The sequence below is a fragment of the Epinephelus fuscoguttatus genome, linkage group LG15 (genome assembly GCF_011397635.1).
Source record: "Epinephelus fuscoguttatus linkage group LG15, E.fuscoguttatus.final_Chr_v1".
Taxonomy (NCBI): Eukaryota; Metazoa; Chordata; class Actinopteri; order Perciformes; family Serranidae; genus Epinephelus; species Epinephelus fuscoguttatus.
The window spans coordinates 2,703,397-2,722,942 of record NC_064766.1 but is presented as its reverse complement, the minus strand read 5'-3'; the positions used below and the strand labels follow the sequence as shown (position 1 = coordinate 2,722,942).

The 19,546-nt window shown below is 41.3% G+C and overlaps 1 protein-coding gene across 3 annotated transcripts in view; it reads right to left on the bottom strand.

The window, feature by feature from the left end:
• lg15h5orf22 (linkage group 15 C5orf22 homolog) overlaps positions 1 to 5,242 on the bottom strand; it is a 50,073-nt gene extending 44,831 nt beyond the window's left edge. For all 3 annotated transcript variants that reach the window (XM_049599432.1, XM_049599433.1, XM_049599434.1), the window contains exon 1: positions 4,996 to 5,242. In XM_049599432.1, coding sequence (XP_049455389.1) covers positions 4,996 to 5,064 — 69 coding nt within the window. In that variant the 5' untranslated portion in view covers positions 5,065 to 5,242. The remainder of the gene's footprint in view (positions 1 to 4,995) is intronic.
• Between the last annotated feature and the right edge of the window lie 14,304 nt (positions 5,243 to 19,546).

Below are 19,546 nucleotides of genomic sequence, written 5' to 3'. Positions count from 1 at the left end.
AGACCAGCCAGTTCACACCACTGCCACTTTTCTCTGCAACATTGTAAAATGGTTTTGTCTCGTCGCAAATCACTGGGCTGTACTGGACTTTACATGTAATTTAGGATTTAACACCAAAACTGTGAGTTTGCTGAGATGGAATGAGCTAGAAACATGAAACGTGACACCATTACTGGAATTGATACGAAAATGCTCCCCAAGAAACATGACCCAAGTTGGCCACATGGTGGCGCTATAAGTAACTTTTAAAAAAATAAAATAAAAAGGCCACACCCCTCACACCTTAAGTCCAGTTGACTTTAAATTTGGCACACATATGAAGCTTAATGTGCTCTACAAAAAGCCTCAATACCATTAAGTTCTCCCTACTAGATTTTCTGCCATTTAGATTTTTTTTGAAAATCTGTTAAATGAATCAAACTGAATTTTGAGTGTATCATCATCAAAATTGGTATTTACCATCTTATGGTGAAAGTACAACTTTCTATCATAAATGAGCAAAATTAGTCAAAAACATCGGCACCATCAGCAAATGAAAATTTCCCTGCCATAATGCAACTCCATTTGTTCCCTTTGCTGCATGACATGCCCCCTCTATCTCCCCCCTTCACTCTAGGTATATCTGTCCTATCAAATGAAAACAAGTGTTTTCCAAAAAGCAGTGGTTAGAATTTATCCAAATTTAGTATGCAAGCTCTGGGGCCAAGTTTTAACCAAAATTTGAAGTGCCATACTGACTGGTGAAAGTGGGTGCGGCCTATTAAATTTTAACCTTTAACTCAAGATGACTTTGACCAGTCCTAATGAAACTCACTGCAGACATGTGTAGTGGTGTACTGAAAATGTCTACCAAAAATAACCCCAATTGGCCAGATTTTCCAATATTGGCCTTAATTCACGCCCCTCATGCCATAAGCCCAAATGATTTGAAATTTGACACAGAAGTCCAGCTCAATTTGCTCTACAAAAATGGATAGTAGGCCGTAAGGTGAACACAGTTATCGTTTCATCTCACTCCGACATCTGGGGACTACACGATCTTTAATTCATAAAAAGATCGATACATGTTCAGCTAATCAGCGGGAGTTCGTAGCTCATAACCCCGCAAGAGTCCTGTGATCGGGGTGGTAATTCGGCACTTGTTCTGTCGGAGCGTATTGATTAGTTCCGCCTGAACGTAATGAGATTTGGTATGCGAGTGGTGGCACGGCTGTCACGTGATCACGCTACACCAATAAGGTACCCTCATTTCGTTCACCATGGTTTCATTCAGCAGAGGAAAATAGACCCGGAAGTCCTCAAAAGTGAGCAGAAATGAGCTGAAACAGCGCTATTCACATCGCCGTGTCCATAAAACACAATGAGACAAATAGACAATAAGGTGAACCAAGGTGAAGCAAAATGTCTTAAAACACATTTGATTCAATACGTGGACATAACCGACGTATTATTACATAGACAACATAGCTGTCCAGTACGGAATATGAGAACGGCCATGTATTTTTTTTTTTTGTGCACTGTTATCTCGTGATAACGACTTATTATTTTGCTATCTCGATACAACAAAGATTGTTTTCTCGTGATAACGAATTAATTATCTCGTTATCTTGATATAACAAAGATTGTTTTCCCGTGATAATTGTCAAGTCTGATGATTGCGCACTGGTTAATGTGATCGTCTTGATTTCAGCCTACAAGAGCCGCTGTGGTCCTGCTAGATGCTCCCTGCTGCTGCTGTTATCATTAGTCACACTTCTACTGTTATTATACACGTATGATTATTGTCACATACCGTATATTTCCTAATAGCCGCCGGGAGTTTGACCCCATTTTGCGCATTAAACGCCAGTACGATTAAACGCCGGGGCGATTATTTCCTCATTCATTGCCTCAAGGAAGGACAGCCCTGCAGGCAGGGAGAGAGCAGCTCGCGAGGGCTGCTCTCTCCCTGCCTGCAGGGCTGAGGGACTGTGTGCGCTTTTACACACGGGTCGGTGGTGAAATGGCGCACATGACTTGTGCTACGGATGGACGGACAGACAACCACGTATCTAAAACAGGTAATACATCTGGCTACATCTTTCCCACATCAAATATCCGTGATCACCTACACCCGCGTGCGTAAAAGCGCACACAATTCCGTGTCCTCTCACCGCAGATGCTGTGATTTGATGACCCGGTACTCAATGTAGCCCACTCTTGTAAGACCCAATAATAATAATAATAATGATAATAATAATAATAATAATGATGATAAGTTACTGTGGACCTATATGCCATGCCTTTTAATAAAATTACCAGAGGAGTTCACTGAAAAACAGGTAATGTCAGCCTGAATTACTCGCGTGCGTCCCCGGTGAAAGTCGCTGACATACATGGGAAATACGGCTTCTACAGGATCGCCATAGCTTACTGTCAGGACTCAGGGACCAGAATTCGGGATGGTGGACCATCAGAATGGCGATATTTCAGTGTGGCGGCCTGTAACTGTTGGTTAAATGGCCCAATCGTTGGTATTCAGATAACTGGGGCTTTACTGGTATAATGCAATAGCACCACCCAGCAGTGAAACCCGTGTACACAAAAAAAATGACCCACTCTAAATGTTTAGAGATTTTTGTAAAAGAACTCACCCCTACCTTACAATATTTTTGCACTAAAAACATACCGGACAGGAACTGTAACCAAATAACGGCCTGGTGCAGGTCGGTGCAAAAAACCCCAAAACAAAATAAAAGCCTTGAGCAAATAGCCCCTGGTTCTTCTAAATACCTGGGGTCAAAATCGATTTTGTGAAATAAACGCCCGGGCTACTATTTGGAATTCAGGACTTTACTTTTCAGCGAACTTCTCTGGTAATTTTAGGCATGGCATATAGGTCCACAGTAGCTTATTATTATTATTATTATTATTATTATTATTATTATTGTTGTTGTTGTTATTGGGTCTTACAAGAGTGGGCTAAATAGATAGATAGCGAAATAATAAGTCGTTATCACGATATAACGGTGCACAAAAAAAAAAATACATGGCCGTTCTCGTATTCCGTACTGGACAGCTATGTTGTCAATGTAACAATACGTTGGTTATGCCCAGGTATTGAATCAAATGTGTTTTAAGACATTTTTGCTTAGTTCACCTTATTGTCTATTTGTCTCATCGTGTTTCATGGACACGGCAATGTGAATAGCGCTGTTTCAGCTCATTTCTGCTCACTTTTGAGAACTTCCGGGTTTATTTTCCTCTGCTGAATGAAACCATGGCGACATGAAATGTGGGTACCTTACTGGTGTAGCGCGATCACGTGACGGCTGTGCCACCACTCACGTACCAAATCTCATTACGCTCAGGCGGAACTGATCATTACGTTCAGACGAACAAGTCCCGAATTACCACCCCATTCACAGGACTCTGGCGGGCTTATGAGCTACAAACTCCCGCTGATTAGCTGAACATGTATCTATCTTTTTTATGTAGTAAAGATCGTGTAGTCCCCAGATGTCGGAGCGGAAATCAGTTTCTGTGAGACTTTTTCTGATTTACCTTATGGCCTATAGTTAGGGTCCATCTATCAGATTTTCCAACATTTTTAATAGCTTTAAAAACAGTCAAATGAATAGAACCTGATGAATTTTGAGTTTATCAAAACGAAACATGGTATACAGCGTGATTGGATGAATATAGCCTAGACCTTCCCATTATAAAATCGTTCAAATACATGGCTGCTATTAATGAAAAAAACCTCGCCAAGGGCGAGGCTTAGCAAGAAATAGGGCACAACTTGAGTTTCCTTTGTGCAATCCTTATTAAACTCAATGGACACTTCAAGTACTAACATCGGAACATGCACACCAAGTTTTGTTAAATTCTGTGAGGGCAAATGTTGGGACTTTGAGTGTGCTGTTATTCAACTTCTGCATACATTCTAATGGTGGAACACTTTGTGATTGGACTTACTCCTTCTTTAGACAGAAATAAACTAGCTGAAGTGACTCTGCTCAGCCTCATGGAGCTGAAAACCCACTTGCTGAGGCCAACAGAAGCTGCTTCCTGCTGAGAGGGCTTCAACCCTTGGACTGCCGCTTGCAGCTATATTTCATTAATGCTTTAAAGAATTAATAGGAGCAGTAACTGTCTCTCTATTGGGACAGCAGTTACAGGTGCCAAACTTTTCAGAGCAGAAGTTTACAGTTTGATTGCTGAGTTTTTGAGATACATCTGGGCTCACATTACAGCAGGTCTGTAATTTAAACCTGCCTAATATTCGCAAAAATATAGAGGGTGACACCTCTGTCTTCTGAAAGGAACCATTATCAGTTCACTGGGGGATAGGGGGAACTCTAGTGTACTGTAGCCTACAGGACTGATGGACAGTTAAGTGTAAATAAAGGCTCATGAATCTAATCATGTTCTGTATGACTGTATGTTTGGGGTTCTTCAACATTAAAAATATTCAAGAAAGAGGACTGTGACCTCTAACATGTTTTAGTAGTCTGATATGTGACCAGTGCTACGGTCTGTGTTTGGTACAGTCACTGCAGTGCTTGCTAAAAGGTGGAGATTGGCTAAAAGGTGACAGGTAGGGTATGATGACAACAACACTGACTTGATAGTGACACAAATGAAATCTATCACTGTGAAACTGAAGGTAAAACAGACAGAAAACACGCTTTATTGAAAACAACAAGAACAACAAGAAAAACAATATCTCAATTCAGTCAATTAAAGATAAACTCAAATGGATCTGTCACAGTAACAGTATGTACACTTCATAATAATGAGCAAAAATATGGAAATGTGTCATCATATTAATTTTTTTTTTCTGTAGCTAACGTTACATGTGTGACAACGTTCTCTCTAAACTCAAGAGCGCTGTAGCTGTAACGTTAGCTAGCTCGGTATGTAAACACACAGGAAGTAATATTGGTGATCCCAAGTTGAAGTGTCGAAAGATAACGCAATATCACAGCAGTTTTATAGAAAGGCCAGACTTACATCGTGGTGGTCCTCCACTATCCACACCGGCAGCTCCTTGTAGGACCTCTTCAGCGGCACACAGCTCATATTTAAAGTGTGACGTTACGTCTATTCCGTCCGTGACAGTAACGGTATTATTATTACACTGGACTTTAAATAATTAACGTCCCGTTCACATCGTTCCCTCTGCAGCACATAGTTCATCCCATTTCGTGACAAAGTGTTTAACGGCAGATCCAGCTGAAGCCCTTCACCCACCGGAAGTAACGCCAATTAAGCATTGGTGGGTTTTTTTTAATGTCCGGGTAGAAACAAGAGGCAGGAGAAAAACAATAGTTCTTTGTGTTAGACGAAATTCGTAAATATATTAGAATGAAAAGTGGGGACATAAAAAAAGGTTTATTAAACTTGGCAGATTGTAAAGCATTACTAAAAAGAATCTGTTTAGTTCAGAGACTTGTGGCGAATAAGACACTCCATAAAAGGCATGTCAAAAAATTTCATAAGCACTGGGATGGGGCTTGTGTTTATACATATATATATATATATATATATATATATATATATATATAGGCTTAGGGAAGGGACATTCGAATCTAAATGGTTGGATTTTGTTTGTTGTACTACAGATTTTAAAAGAAAACATGCCTTACAATCCTGCCCTTGGAAGGCATTTTTTCTTCAAAAATTGCCAAAATTACACGAGATATTACATTCAGAAAGTGTAAAAACAGAAATTATTATTGTATTTTCAAATTCCTGACGTTCCTTGGACACATCTCATGTCTCATTTATGAAATGTTAGAAAATGGAAGTGGATTTGCGAAAAAAACAAAACAAAACAAAACAAAACAAAACAACAAAAACACAAAAAACCCTTCAACAGGAAAAAAAATGGTAGAAACCTCAGGAAGAGCAACTGAGGAGGGATCCCTCTTCCAGGACGGATAGACATGCAATAGATGTAGTACAGAACAGATCAACATAATGAATTGCAGTAATCCATATGTCAAAATGATACATAAAGAGAGACACAGAGCCAGAGAGACAGAGCCAGAGAGAGATGTATAATATTATTTGTGCTTTAGAACCGCTATGACACAAATGAAAATTACAGTTCATGTCTCTCTTCACTGCTGTTCATTTAAGTGTTTGCATTCCTCGTCTGACTGCTACACTGTAAAAGTACATTTTGTCTTATTTCTAGTAACAAAAAAAAGTGACCTGTTTCTAGACAAATGTATCTTTTTTCAAGCAAATTTTCACATTATTCCATGATTTTGACTTTTTTGTGTGCAGTACAATACATTTAATTTTAATTAATTTTTTAATTTTATATACTTTATTAATCCTCAAGGGGAAATTAAATTTTTTCACTCTGTTTGTCAATTACACGCAGGTGTGCATGCACAAACTGGACATATACATGCACTAAGTGGAGAGATGTCAGAGTGGGCTGCCCATGACAGGCGCTCTGAGTGGTTGGGGGGCAGTGCCCAGGAGGTGAACTGCCACCTCTCCAGCTACCAGTTCACGCTCCATATTTTGGTCCGGAAGGGGACTTGAACAGGAGACGCTCCGGTTCCCAACCCAAGTCCCTATGGACTGAGCTACTAAGGCTTATTAGTATGGGAAACATATGTTTGCATTGCCAAAGCAAGTGTGGAAAAAAAACAAAAATGTAGGCTACATACAGTTAAAGATATATTACAGTAAAGAAATATGTGAACAGACCTGTGTAACATTGTGCTTACCACCAAACATGTTTTTTACTCTCTCTCTCCCTCTACCCATTTGAGAACCTGCTTGAATCTGTGGCATCACTCTTGATGTGTGGCACCTACCTCCTCCAGATCTTCTGTGTCCTCTCCCTCCTCCTGATCTTCTGACTTTTCGGGGGTCTGGCCCTGCAACATGCAAAATACCAGTCAGCTCTGACATAATTAAGCATGTATGCCTGAAAAATATCTAGTGCTCAGCAGGGGTTTCACAATCTCGATTTTATATTGAAATCGATCGACATCACGTCACGGTCTCGAGCATCGAAATCAAACAGGATCAACAATTTAGTGCTGCCCCCAGGTTTTCATCAGGAAGGTGTGCAAAGAGGTGGAAAAAACCACATGACAACATAGCATATTGTAGCGCTGCAAGTTATCTGACCTGCAGCTCACTTTGAAACATTTGGTCAAGCCAGCCCTCACGTTGTCTTGCGGTGCGCGCATACACCACACATTACGGCAAGAGTGAGAAAGGACTGATTTCAAAGTAAAAGCAAGCTTCCAAAACGACCTCAGGGTGTCACCCAGAAAACATCACGTCAATCTGACGTAGCATTTCAGAATAAAAACCCTCTGAACTGTCATATTTCACTGTGCTCCATCTACAGTAAGATTAATATATTTTTTTTTAAAAAACTACCCGTTATTACTCAACCGTTGCACTTCAGACTGATAGTACTCGACCTCAGGGTGTCACCCAAAAAATATCACGTCAATCTGATGTAGCATTTCAGAATAAAAGCCCTCTGAACTTTCATATTTCACTGTGCTCCATCTACAGTAAGATTAATATATTTTTTTTTAAAAAACTACCCGTTATTACTAAACCGTTCCACTTCAGACTGATAATACTCGACCTCAGGATGACACCCAGAAAAAATCAGCTCAATCTGATGTAGCATTTCAGAATAAAAGCCCTCTGAACTGTCATATTTTACTGTGCATCATGTACATAGGATTCTTCTTCTTCTTCTTCTTCTTTTTTTTTAACTACCTGTTATTACTCAACCGTTGCACTTCAGACTGATAGTACTCAACCTCAGGGTGTCACCCAGAAAGTATCAGGTCAGTCTGATGTAGCATTTCAGAATAAAAGCCCTCTGAACTGTCATATTTTACTGTGCATTATGTACATAGGATTAATTTTTTTATTTTTTTAAATTACCCATTATTACTAAACCGTTCCACTTCAGACTGATTGTACTCGACCTCAGGATGACACCCAGAAAATATCAGCTCAATCTGATGTAGCATTTCAGAATAAAAGCCCTCTGAACTGTCATATTTTACTGTGCATTATGTACATAGGATTAATTTTTTTATTTTTTAAATTACCCATTATTACTCAACCGTTGCACTTCAGACTGATAGTACATGACCTCAGGGTGTCACCCAGAAAATATCAGGTCAATCTGATGTAGCATTTCAGAAAAAAAGCCCTCTGAACTGTCATATTTTACTGTGCATTATGTACATAGGATTAATTTTTTTATTTTTTTAAATTACCCGTTATTACTAAACCGTTGCACTTCAGACTGATTGAACTCGACCTCAGGATGACACCCAGAAAAAATCAGGTCAATCTGATGTAGCATTTCAGAAAAAAAGCCCTCTGAACTGTCATATTTTACTGTGCACCATGTACATTATGATTAACATAAAATAACCATCAGATAGCAATGTACAGCTGGCCACAGTGGTCTTTAACAGCTGTCTTTATGCAACAGTTAATATGAGTGTTATTGTGGTCCAATGATTAAATACACGCACACCAAGTGAGTTTCAGAAGCCATCTAACACATGTATTTAGGAAAAATTCACTCTGCCCAGGAGAAAAAAGGACAAACAGGATCTTTGAATCACAGGCCAAATGTTCAGTCCTCACTAACACACACACAGAAAACGCACACAGTTCAATAGTTATGACGTCATGTAAAAATAAAATGTCATTAACAACACTGATCTGGTATTTGGTGTTTATTTATGTATTTATTTAGTATTTATTTTATTTTTTTGATTTTTTTGTTTGTCTATTGCTATTTGAACAATCCTGGTTGTGGTCTCACAGTTTTCTTTCATGTTGTCTTCCTGCACTGATACATCCTCCTCCAAGGCACTATCAATCTCCTCATCTTGGGAGATCAGATCAAGGGCCTTTTTCACACTCAGTCTTGACTTGCTCCAATTATGTCAGCTTGGGTACCATTACAATGTTAGGAACACCCACCACCACCCTCCTGAATTGATTCAGATTTTTTACTTTGTAGCTCACTGTATTAAATTGTTGCTTGTGCTTGCAGGTGCAGATACAGTCTGTGGTGTCAAGACACCCTCTGACCTCTGAATGACTCCTGTCCCCTTTGTTTACCATGATCTCTGCACTGTTTCAAGATCCCCCCAAGCCCCTTCAAAGACAAATCTGTATCTGAAAGAACCTGGGTAAACTTGGTGTGAAAACAGACAGCTCTTGTGACAGTGTTGAGGTCCCCCTTCAACTCTGTCAACACTGTTGTAAAAGACACACACAAACATAGCTGTCTCGTAGTTTCAAGACTCCCTAAAATCACACTTTTCCTTAATTTGACCCACACTTTACAGCACACATCCATGGGGCCAAGGAGGAAGTGATAATGTGCTGGACTCAAACAGTGGTGGATCTCAAAGGCCATTTGATGTGACCCGCACCCTGTTTGGGTTTTGTATTATGTCGTTTACAAATTATTAATGGCATCTAACAGTTTGGTAAAATTAGATAGTTAGCACTTTATCTATTTGCTTTTATAACATTTTATCTTATTTATTTACTTGTTACTTGTATTTATTAATTAATTAATTGATTTATTTTTACATTATTATTATTATTATTATTATTATTATTATTATTATTGTGTTGAGCTGTTGAATGTATGAAGATGTCCTTCAAATCCTAAAACATTTGATCACAAAAAAAAAAAAAAAAAATCCACATTTGGATAATCACACTTAGATAGACCTAAAATCCATCCCAATACATTAGACCCAAAACAGCCTCAGTGTACAAAGAATTTAAAATGTACCAAAGTATAGAATATAGCAATAATTTCAGTTTTGTGTATTTTGGGTCACTTTAGAAAAAGTCAACAAATTTATGGATAAAAGAATGGTACTTTTCATTACTTTCATTTCATTTCATTTAATCTTAGCTTTATTTATATAGCACTTTCAACACAATGTAGAGTTGATCCAAAGTAGGGGGGTCCTGACACACCAAGCCGACGGTCGGCTGTCAGGCCGTCGGTGAAGCGTCTGTCAGCCTAGTTTTTGCGGTGTGTCCTGCACTGTCGGCATTTCCGCGTCAGCGTCGGCAGCTTTTTGGCCGATTGAGCATGTTGAATCGGCGGCGGAACTAGTTGGTGAAAGAGATCACTCTGATTGGCTGTTCAGCTTAGCAAATCAGTGCACGAGAAGAGAAATGGAAATGACAAAAGAAAGCAAACGACAAAGTCAATAGGACTGTAAAATCAGCGGCGGGGCTTGTCGGTGAGAGATCACTCTGATTGGCTGTTCAGGTGAGAGTGATGGACTAAGAGTCTCATCCTACTCTCTAATGTGCTATGTGTGAGCTCAGTCCTGCGTGTTCTTTAATGAAGCAATAGGAGAAGATATTCGGTCTCAGTTAATGTAGTTTATTAAGCAGTAAAGGAATAAAATTACAGAGCTCTGGGTCTCAACTTCACGTCCCTGACGAACAACAAAGGTGTGTCAGTTCACGAAGTCTGACCTCCTGTCCTTTCCCTGACCCAGTATATTTGAGCGTAACAGAGTGTCATTGTGCACGCAAGGCGTTGTCCTCTTCTCATTGGCAGTTCCACTTCCTCCTTCACCACACCACGCCCCTGCCTTGTGTTAATCTGACTCCTTCCCGCTGGCGGTGGGGGCGTGGTTCCTGTTTTGAAAGACAAGAGAACAACACAACTCCCTACACGTGCTGTACCTTACTATCTGTACATCACTTTCTATTCTTTTTACCATATATGAAACTAATTATCTAAGCATTGCAATATGTGCTCCTCAGACTTCATGTCTCTTCCTCTCCTGTACTTCTCCACTTCTGCAAAGCAAACACATTCAGATCAGCTGAAATCATCTCAGTATTCTCATTGTTCACATATCTAAAACTTATATAGTGAAACACAACTGATAGTAAAACACATAAAATCATTCTATTCCCAACAAGAGCGATCACTCTGATTGGCTGTTCAGCTTTGCGAATCAGTGCACACGAAGAGAAACGGAAGTGACGAAAGAAAACAAATGATAAAGTACAGAGGGCACACACAGAAGGCTTATTTTTGATCTGCATTTCATCTGAACTTTCGTGAATATTTTCACAACGCCATGGCCATCTGGAACGAAGACACTGAAGACCAGCTGATCACAATGATTCAGGAGAGGCCAGCTCTGTACGACATCACAGCAAAATGCTATGCCAACCGAGTGGTGAAAAGAGAGCTCTGGCGTGAGGTTGAAAATAAACTTGTTATATCGGGTAAGATTTTCTTTCTGGCCATTGAGCTCTTTAGCAGGAACTGTTTGTAATTGTTTGCTAGCTCACGCACGATGAATAAGTTCTTTCTTTTTCTTTGTCACAGAAAGAGCTCAGGAAGAGGTGGGAATCTCTGCGAACCCAGTATACCCGGTACAAGAAACTTGCACCCTTGGGGAGTGTTGGAGCACAGAAGACTGGCAGGCAGCAGTGGATACTGACCCGGCTGCAGTTTTTGGAGCCCTACACAAAAAGGAAGGAAACCTCCTCCAACCTAACTAAACTAAACCCTTTTATTTGTTGAGTAAAAAGAAAACATTGTTTCTTCTGTCATTTCAACGGAGAGCCGGGGCTACCTGGGAAGCTAGAGGAAGCTAATTGTGTTTCCCTCCGGTCGTGCTGCGGCTCTCTCCGTTGAGAGCCGGGGCTAGCTGTGAATTAGCTAGCTGTTTGTATCCAACCGGAGCACCGAGCCCTGGTTGTTATTTAGATTAAAGTGGGAAGAAGCAGCAGGCAGCTGAGTGAAGTGGAGCCTGCGGAGGAAACACCTGGATGCATAATAGGAGTCAAAAAGTAATCGTGTTAAATTATGGTGATCTCAATATTGACCAAAATAATTGCAATTATGATTTTTGGCATAATCGAGCAGCCTTAGTTTGTACCCCTCTTTCCACATGTATCCTTTCGTACATTAACTTGGTTTCACTCTCCCATTATCTTCCACAATTGTGAATTTATTTTTTGTTTTTATAAGGAACCTTCAGCTGATGCTGATTCTGAGACACCCTCAGAATGGACCAGCACCTCAGAGGAGCCCTGCTTCTTTGCTGAACACAGACCCAGCACTCCCCTAGCAGAATCCACCATCTGTGGAGCAGAGTCCACAGCTACACCCACCAGAGAAGACCCATTGCCAAGCACCTCCAACCAGTCAAGTACTCTGAGGCCTCAGGTGAAGCCCAGCAGGAAGATGCTGGACGAGTCCGTCAGTGAGGAGTCATTTCACTTGATGCACACCATTGGTCAAACCCTGGAGAAGTTAGCTTCTCAGGAAGAGAGCAATGATGCCATCCATGCCTACTGCAAGAATATTGAGCACAGAATGCGGAACTTACCCCCACATTTACTGCCATATTTCCAGCACGATGTGGACAACTGCCTCTTCAAGTATTCAGTGGACCAGAACCTGGCATCAGAAACCTCTGACAGACAGTTTAGCAATCTGTAATGTTGGATGTGGAAGTTGTAACAGATGTAAATAGTTCCTTTTAATGCTGTGCTATGTAGTTGACTGTTACATTTACAAGCATTTCATTGTACTGCACATTTTGGTAATAAAACACTTTGACTTTGAGAGAGTGTAATTTCAATAGATTGAACTCCAGACAAGAATGTATCATGCAAAATAACTTTATTGTGTATTTTTTAGACTACAGCCATAGACCTGAAACACACAGCCAAGCTGTTTTCTTGTCAGACACTACAATAGCATACCATCAATAGGCATAGACATTTCATTTGCCCCACTTAAAAGGCACTGCACTGATATCAGACATGAAGTAACAGCATAGTTCATCCCTGTGCTGCTTGGCTCGTGTTGCATACCTGTTGCCAAGAAGTGCAGTGTAATCATCAGCCGCTCCCCAACGGAGATACAGAGATACAGGACCAAGCACCGAACCTGGGGCGACAGAGCCTTCTCCATAGCCGCCCCCTCCCTCTGGAACACCCTCCCTATACACATCTGTGACTGTCCAAATCCATCCACCTTCAAATCACTCCTCAAAACCCACCTTTTCAAATCCGCTTTTAACCTTTAACATAAGCTTTTCGTTCTGGGCTCCTCATGTGCCCTCCTTTTCTTTGTTTTCCACTATGCTTTTGCACCATGTTGTTTTATATTGTCCTTGTCTTCTGTTTATGTCTTTGCACATACATGGATGTACTTCTTTTCTTTGGTTTTAAATGTAAAACGTCTTTGAGAGCTGTAAAAGCACTGTATAAATAAAATGTATTATTATTATTATTACAATCCCGGTAGTTAGTGTTCTGCCTCTGGATGATCAGACTGACAAGTTCCTTCAACATGTGAAACTGGACAGGAAAGAGCCAAGCGAAATTTTTAAAATCGGAGGTTTCATTTGTCTCCAGCTCTCGACACAGGTTCGGGAAAGCCCCTTGAGCCTGTCGCTGCAGTATCCATGATTTCACCCATTCCGTGCCGTTTCTCCTTATTTTTCCTCTCTGCATCTTCCTCTCTTCTTCCACAAGCAAAAGACCAAGGGCTGACAATGCCAGTGCCATTTGCAACTTATCAGACATTTTATCAGCTACACGAAACCGTCTGTGGCAAGCGAGAGTGGCGTGAAAATGCTAAGCAACCACTAGCTTCTTTGTTTATATTTCATGCATTCGTTTGAACTTCCGGTTTCCTGAGCTATTTCCTCTCATGCATGTGCAGAACTGGCTGTTGGCCGGTTGGCCATCAGATGTAGTCTGTGCAGTGTGTTCAAATGTATTGACACAGGGCGACGTGAGGCAATGTGAGGTGACATAGACGACGGAACAGTCGGCCATGTATTTTTTTTTTTGTGCACTGTTATGTCGTGATAACGATATGAAAAAGATTATTATCTCATGATAATGAATTAAGTATTTCGTTATCTCGACATAAAGATTGTTTTCTCATGATAACGAATTAATTATCTCATTATCTCAGTATAACAAAGATTGTTTTCCTGTGATAATTGTCAAGTCTGATGATTGCTCACTGGTTAATGTGATCGTCTTGATTTCAGCCTACAAGAGCTGTCGTGGTCCTGCCAGATGCCTCCTGCTGCTGTTATCATTAGTCACACTTCTACTGTTATTATACACATATGATTATTGTCACATACCTTATATTTCCAAATAGTCGCCCGGTGGCAAATAGCCGATTAAACGCCGGGGCGATTATTTCCTCATTCATTGCCTCAAATTCCAAATAGTCGGGGCTGTCCCTCCTTGAGGGACTGTTTGCGCTTTTACGCACGGGTCAGTGGTGAAGTGGCACACATGACTCGTGCTATGGACGGACGGACGGACAGACAACCATGTATCTAAAAAAGGTAATACATCTGGCTACATCTTTCCCACATCAAATATCCGTGATCACCTACACTTGCGTATGTAAAAGCACACACAATTCCGTGTCCTCTCACCGCGGATGCTGTGATTTGATGGTCCGGTACTCATTGTAGCCCACTCTTATAAGACCCAATAATAATAATAATAATGATAATAATAATAATAATAATAATAATAACCTACTGTGGACCTATATGCCATGCCTTTTAATGAAATTGCCAGAGGAGCTTGCTGAAAAGCAGGTAAAATCAGCCTGAATTCCAAATAGCAGCCCGGGTGTTTATTTCACTATATCGATTTTGACCCCAGGCATTTAAAAGAACCAGGGCCTATTTGCTGAAGGCTTTTATTTATTTTTATTTTTTTGCACCAACCTGCACCAGGCCGTTATTTGGTTACAGTTCCTGTCCAGTTTGTTTTTAGCGCAAAAATACTGTATAAGGTAGGGGTGAGTTCGTGTACAAAAATCTCTAAACGTTTAGAGTGGGTCATTTTTTTCCTGTACACGTGTACACGGGTTTCAACGCTGGGTGGTGCTATTGCATTATACCAGTAAAGCCCCAGTTATCCGAATACCAACCGAACGGGCCATTTAACCAACAGTTACAGGCCACCACACCGAAATATCGCCATCCCGACGGTCCACCATCCCGAATTCTGGTCCCTGAGTCCTGACAGTGAGCTATAGCGAGCCTGTAGAAGCCGTATTTCCCATGTATGTCAACGATTTTCACCGGGGATGCACGCGAGTAATTCAGGCTGACATTACCTGCTTTTCAGCGAGCTCCTCTGGTAATTTTATTAAAAGGCATGGCATATAGGTCCACAGTAGCTTACTGTTATTATTATTAATATTATTTTTTATTATTGGGTCTTATAAGAGTGGGCTACAATGAGTACTGGGCCATCAAATCACAGCATCCGCGGTGAGAGGACATGGAATTGTGTGCGCTTTTACGCACACGGGTGTAGGTAATCACGGATATTTGATGTGGGAAAGATGTAGCCAGATGTATTACCTGTTTTAGATACGTGGCTGTCTGTCCGTCTGTCCGTCCGTAGCAGGAGTCATGTGCGCCACTTCACCACCGCAGGCAGGCAGGGCTGTCCCTCCTTGAGGCAATGAATGAGGAAATAATCGGCGTTTAATCAGGCCGGCGTTTAATATGCAAAATGAGGTCAAACCCCTGGCGGCTATTAGTTGCCCGGTGGCTATTTGCCACCGGGCAACTATTTGGAAATATACAGTATGTGACAATAATCATATGTGTATAATAACAGTAAAAGTGTGACTAATGATAACAGCAGCAGCAGGAGGCATCTGGCAGGACCACAGCAACTCTTGTAGGCTGAAATCAAGACGATCACATTAACCAGTGCGCAATCATCAGACTTGACAATTATCACGGGAAAACAATCTTTGTTATATTGAGATAACGAGATAATTAATTTGTTATCACGAGAAAACAATCTTTGTTATATCGAGATGCCAGAAACTTTGCACATAGAATCTCCAGATGTGTCTGATGAAAAGTTATCAAAAGAATTTTGGCACTCCAAAAAATGCGCTTGTTACAACCAAACAATCTTTTTTGCTAGCTAAAAAACACACATTGTTTCATATTTCGCTCAAAGTAGATGCTTTCAACATCAAACTTAAGTCACTCGTTCCTGAGGTCATCCAGAGGCTTTGTGCCAAATTCGTCGCAAATCAGTCTATAGGTGGCACTATAACGGATGCAAAGGCAGTTTTGCCTGTAACTTCCACATTATAAATGACACATTCATAAACATGCGCTCGCCCAGAACCCGTCGTCCTTCGGGGACAACTTCCATGGGCTCCGCGGGATGCGGGGACTGAGTCGCACGGGGGTCTTGGCCCCCGTTCATAACTGCTTGCAGTTCTAGCTATTATTTATTATTATTATTCTTACGAGAATATAATCCCGAATTTGGCCCCTTTCCCAAATTAAAAAACGCACCAAATTTGGCACACGTGTTTAATTTGATATTTCGGCAGTGTTGTATGTGGACGGGGCCAAATGGCAACATAGCGCCCCCTAGAAAAATTTTGTCCCTCGAGCCCCGCCTGTGAATTTCACCTACACGCATGAAAATTGGTGGGCTCCTAGAACATGTCAAGACGCACAAAAAATCCTCTTGGACCCATGCTGTAAACCCAACAGGAAGTCAGCCATTTTGATTTGAAGTTTTGACATGTTTGAACGAACTCCTCCTAGGGATTTTGTCCGATCGACTTCAAATTGGCTACAGATCATCCTGAGAACATGCTGATCAAAAGTTATTAAAAGCTTTACTCTATATGAAGGGGCGTGGCTGCTAGGGCGTGACAAACTTTGGCAATTTATCATTTTCTTGCCATCGAATTTGGAACGACCCTCACGCCCACATACTTGATCTCAGCAGCTTCAAACTTGCTGGACATGATAATGGCTCCGCCCTGAATGGCCAGATATATTAATATCTCACCTTACTCAAAGCGCCCCTTGGTGGTAACAGGAGGTGACCAGTTTTTACTTTAACATGTACTGATGACACAAACTTGACCGCATCAACTTCATTCCACTTCTAATGCATGCAGAACAAGTTGATGAAGCTACCTTATGAACATTGTGAAGCTACGTCTAATGGTGTCCATGTGGCAGCGTGGTGACTATCGATCCCTCGCCAGCAAATACGTTTGACTTTTTGATGGCTTCAGCGATCTCATATTCTCATGAAAATTGATACACAGGTCAAGAATGGCAAGCTCTTACATCTGATAGGGGCGCCGCCAATGGGGGGGACAAAATGCCTCTATAGCGCCCCCTTGAAACTTCCAAAAAACCCTCCCCATAGGGTTTTTTTTGGAGTAGGAAGACGAAAATTGGTACATATGTGTATGTCACCCAGACGCACAAAAAAGTCTCTGCCACCAATGGTCTACTCCAAACAGGAAGTCGGCCATTTTGATTTAAACAGTTGATTTTGGTGGCGATTTTGTGATTTCGACACCTTGTATTTTGACGAACTCCTCCCACAGATTTTGTCCAGTCAACTTCAGATTTGGTACAGATCACCCTGAGACCATGCTGATCAAAAGTTATTAAAAGCTTTTATCTATGTCAAGGGGCGTGGCCGCTATGGCGCCGCCCTCGCCATCAAATACGTTTGGCTTTTTGATGGCTTCAGTGACATCATATTCTCATGAAAATTGATACACAGGTCAAGAATGGCGAGCTCTTGATTCTGATACCTTTAAATGTCAGTGCCTGCTGTTTTTAGATCGGTGGGACAGAGCTGTCAGCTGAAATGGAAGTGATACAGCCCCCTCTCTCCCTCAAAACTAATTAATTACACCATCAAATGACTCCAAAACGCTCTAGTGGAAAACACACGGCTTGCGCATTCCCCACGCTATGAAATAATAATGTACAATTAAGTAACATTACAACACATGAAGCAAATACTCGGAACTACTTTCTTCAGTAAACCACTGGGCGGAGTGACACAGTTCGTACCTGAGACAGTGCCGTAGTTATTGCTTGCAGCCTTGCATTTGCGGTATCATCAGCTGGACGCAGCAGAAAGTTTGAGAAAAGTTTACAGAGTGCTGTTGTTAATCGTGGTTTACACACGTATTGTAAAAGGTTGCGGTAATAAGCCGAAGACGTGGAGCAGAGTGACGTAGGACAGGATGAAACAATTGCTATTTGTGCTGGACATCGATCCCAACACGCCTGTGGAAATGGTCCGGAAAATGTTTGTTTACGAGGACTACAGTGAAAGGATGGAGCACAGAAGCTCAGGAATGGTTCAAGTGCTTTTCCTGAAAGATACTGTCTTTTCATCTGTCGGCATCACAAAACGAGCAGACGTGGTAAGTGATCGTTGTGTAATGTTAATTGTGCTCAGCATCTCTCTGCTGCAACGTTAACGTTACCGGGCCCTATTAGCAGACGGCCTCTTAAAAAAAAAATTTAATAAATAAACGCCGGCCTCTTCTATAAACTGGTGGTGTTTATGTGACGTTTTTGTCATTTATAGAGCGCTAGACCCGGATTACACACATCCACAGACACAGAGAGGCACATCCACACACGTCAACCCCCATCCAGACACATGCGCAGTTGCGCGCTCTCAGCTGATTGTAAACAGATAAGATGGCGACAAGACGCAACTTCAGTGTTAATTTAAAGCTAGAAGTTTTGAAATATTCTGAACAAATGTCAGGAGAATACGCCACGAGGCATATGACGCCTCGTATGCAGAGGACGGCAACAAGACCTTCACAAAAGGAGGGAACATGAGAGCAGCTGACAAACGCAAGATAACGGCTTATCGGCGACACACAAGCCTGTCTCCAGGTCCAGTAATTTCCTCTTTGGTTGGTGTCATGACTGCCCAGTACCTGGGCAACCGAGCAGTGGCGGCACACAGGTATGTGGCGTGTCAGAGGAGAAACGAGCCCTTCACATTTCTGTCTTTGTGTCAGTAACGGCCCACAAACCTCACTGCACTTTAGGGACTGTTCGTTACTGGTCAGGGGAGGAGGGTGGCTGGTTGATTTGTATTTTATTTTTTGATTTTATTTTGATCCCCCCTCCCTATGGGCCCGAAAAACGCATAGTGCGTCCAAATTCACACCTGTTCTTCTCTATTGATTTTCTCCGCGACCGTGCATCATAGCGAGAAACACGCGAAACAGCGGAATTGTAGCTTTCCGACAAGGCCAAGCACTTGTCGATAGTCCAATGTTTTCAGCGAAAAAAAGATAAAGTTACACTAAAATGATGTATAACAGAGCTTTTATACAGCTTTGCACACACATTACTGTTGGATGGATTACTTGCGAATGCAGGCTCGCACAGAAATGCCACACATATCACATGAATGCGCAGGAGCAGAACTTTCCAGTGATACCACACACATCATTGTGCTATCATCCTATCATGCTATAAATACAGATTAATTGTCTACAAAATAAAAACCTGACAAATTTCTTTATAATCCATTATACAGATCTTGTTATCAGTCACTTCATATAGTGAGGAATATCGTATCTTACCATGTCTTAGGCTTGCGTGTGTTTCTCCCTGTCTATCCACATTTGTAGTCCGGCTTTCAAGATGCAGAT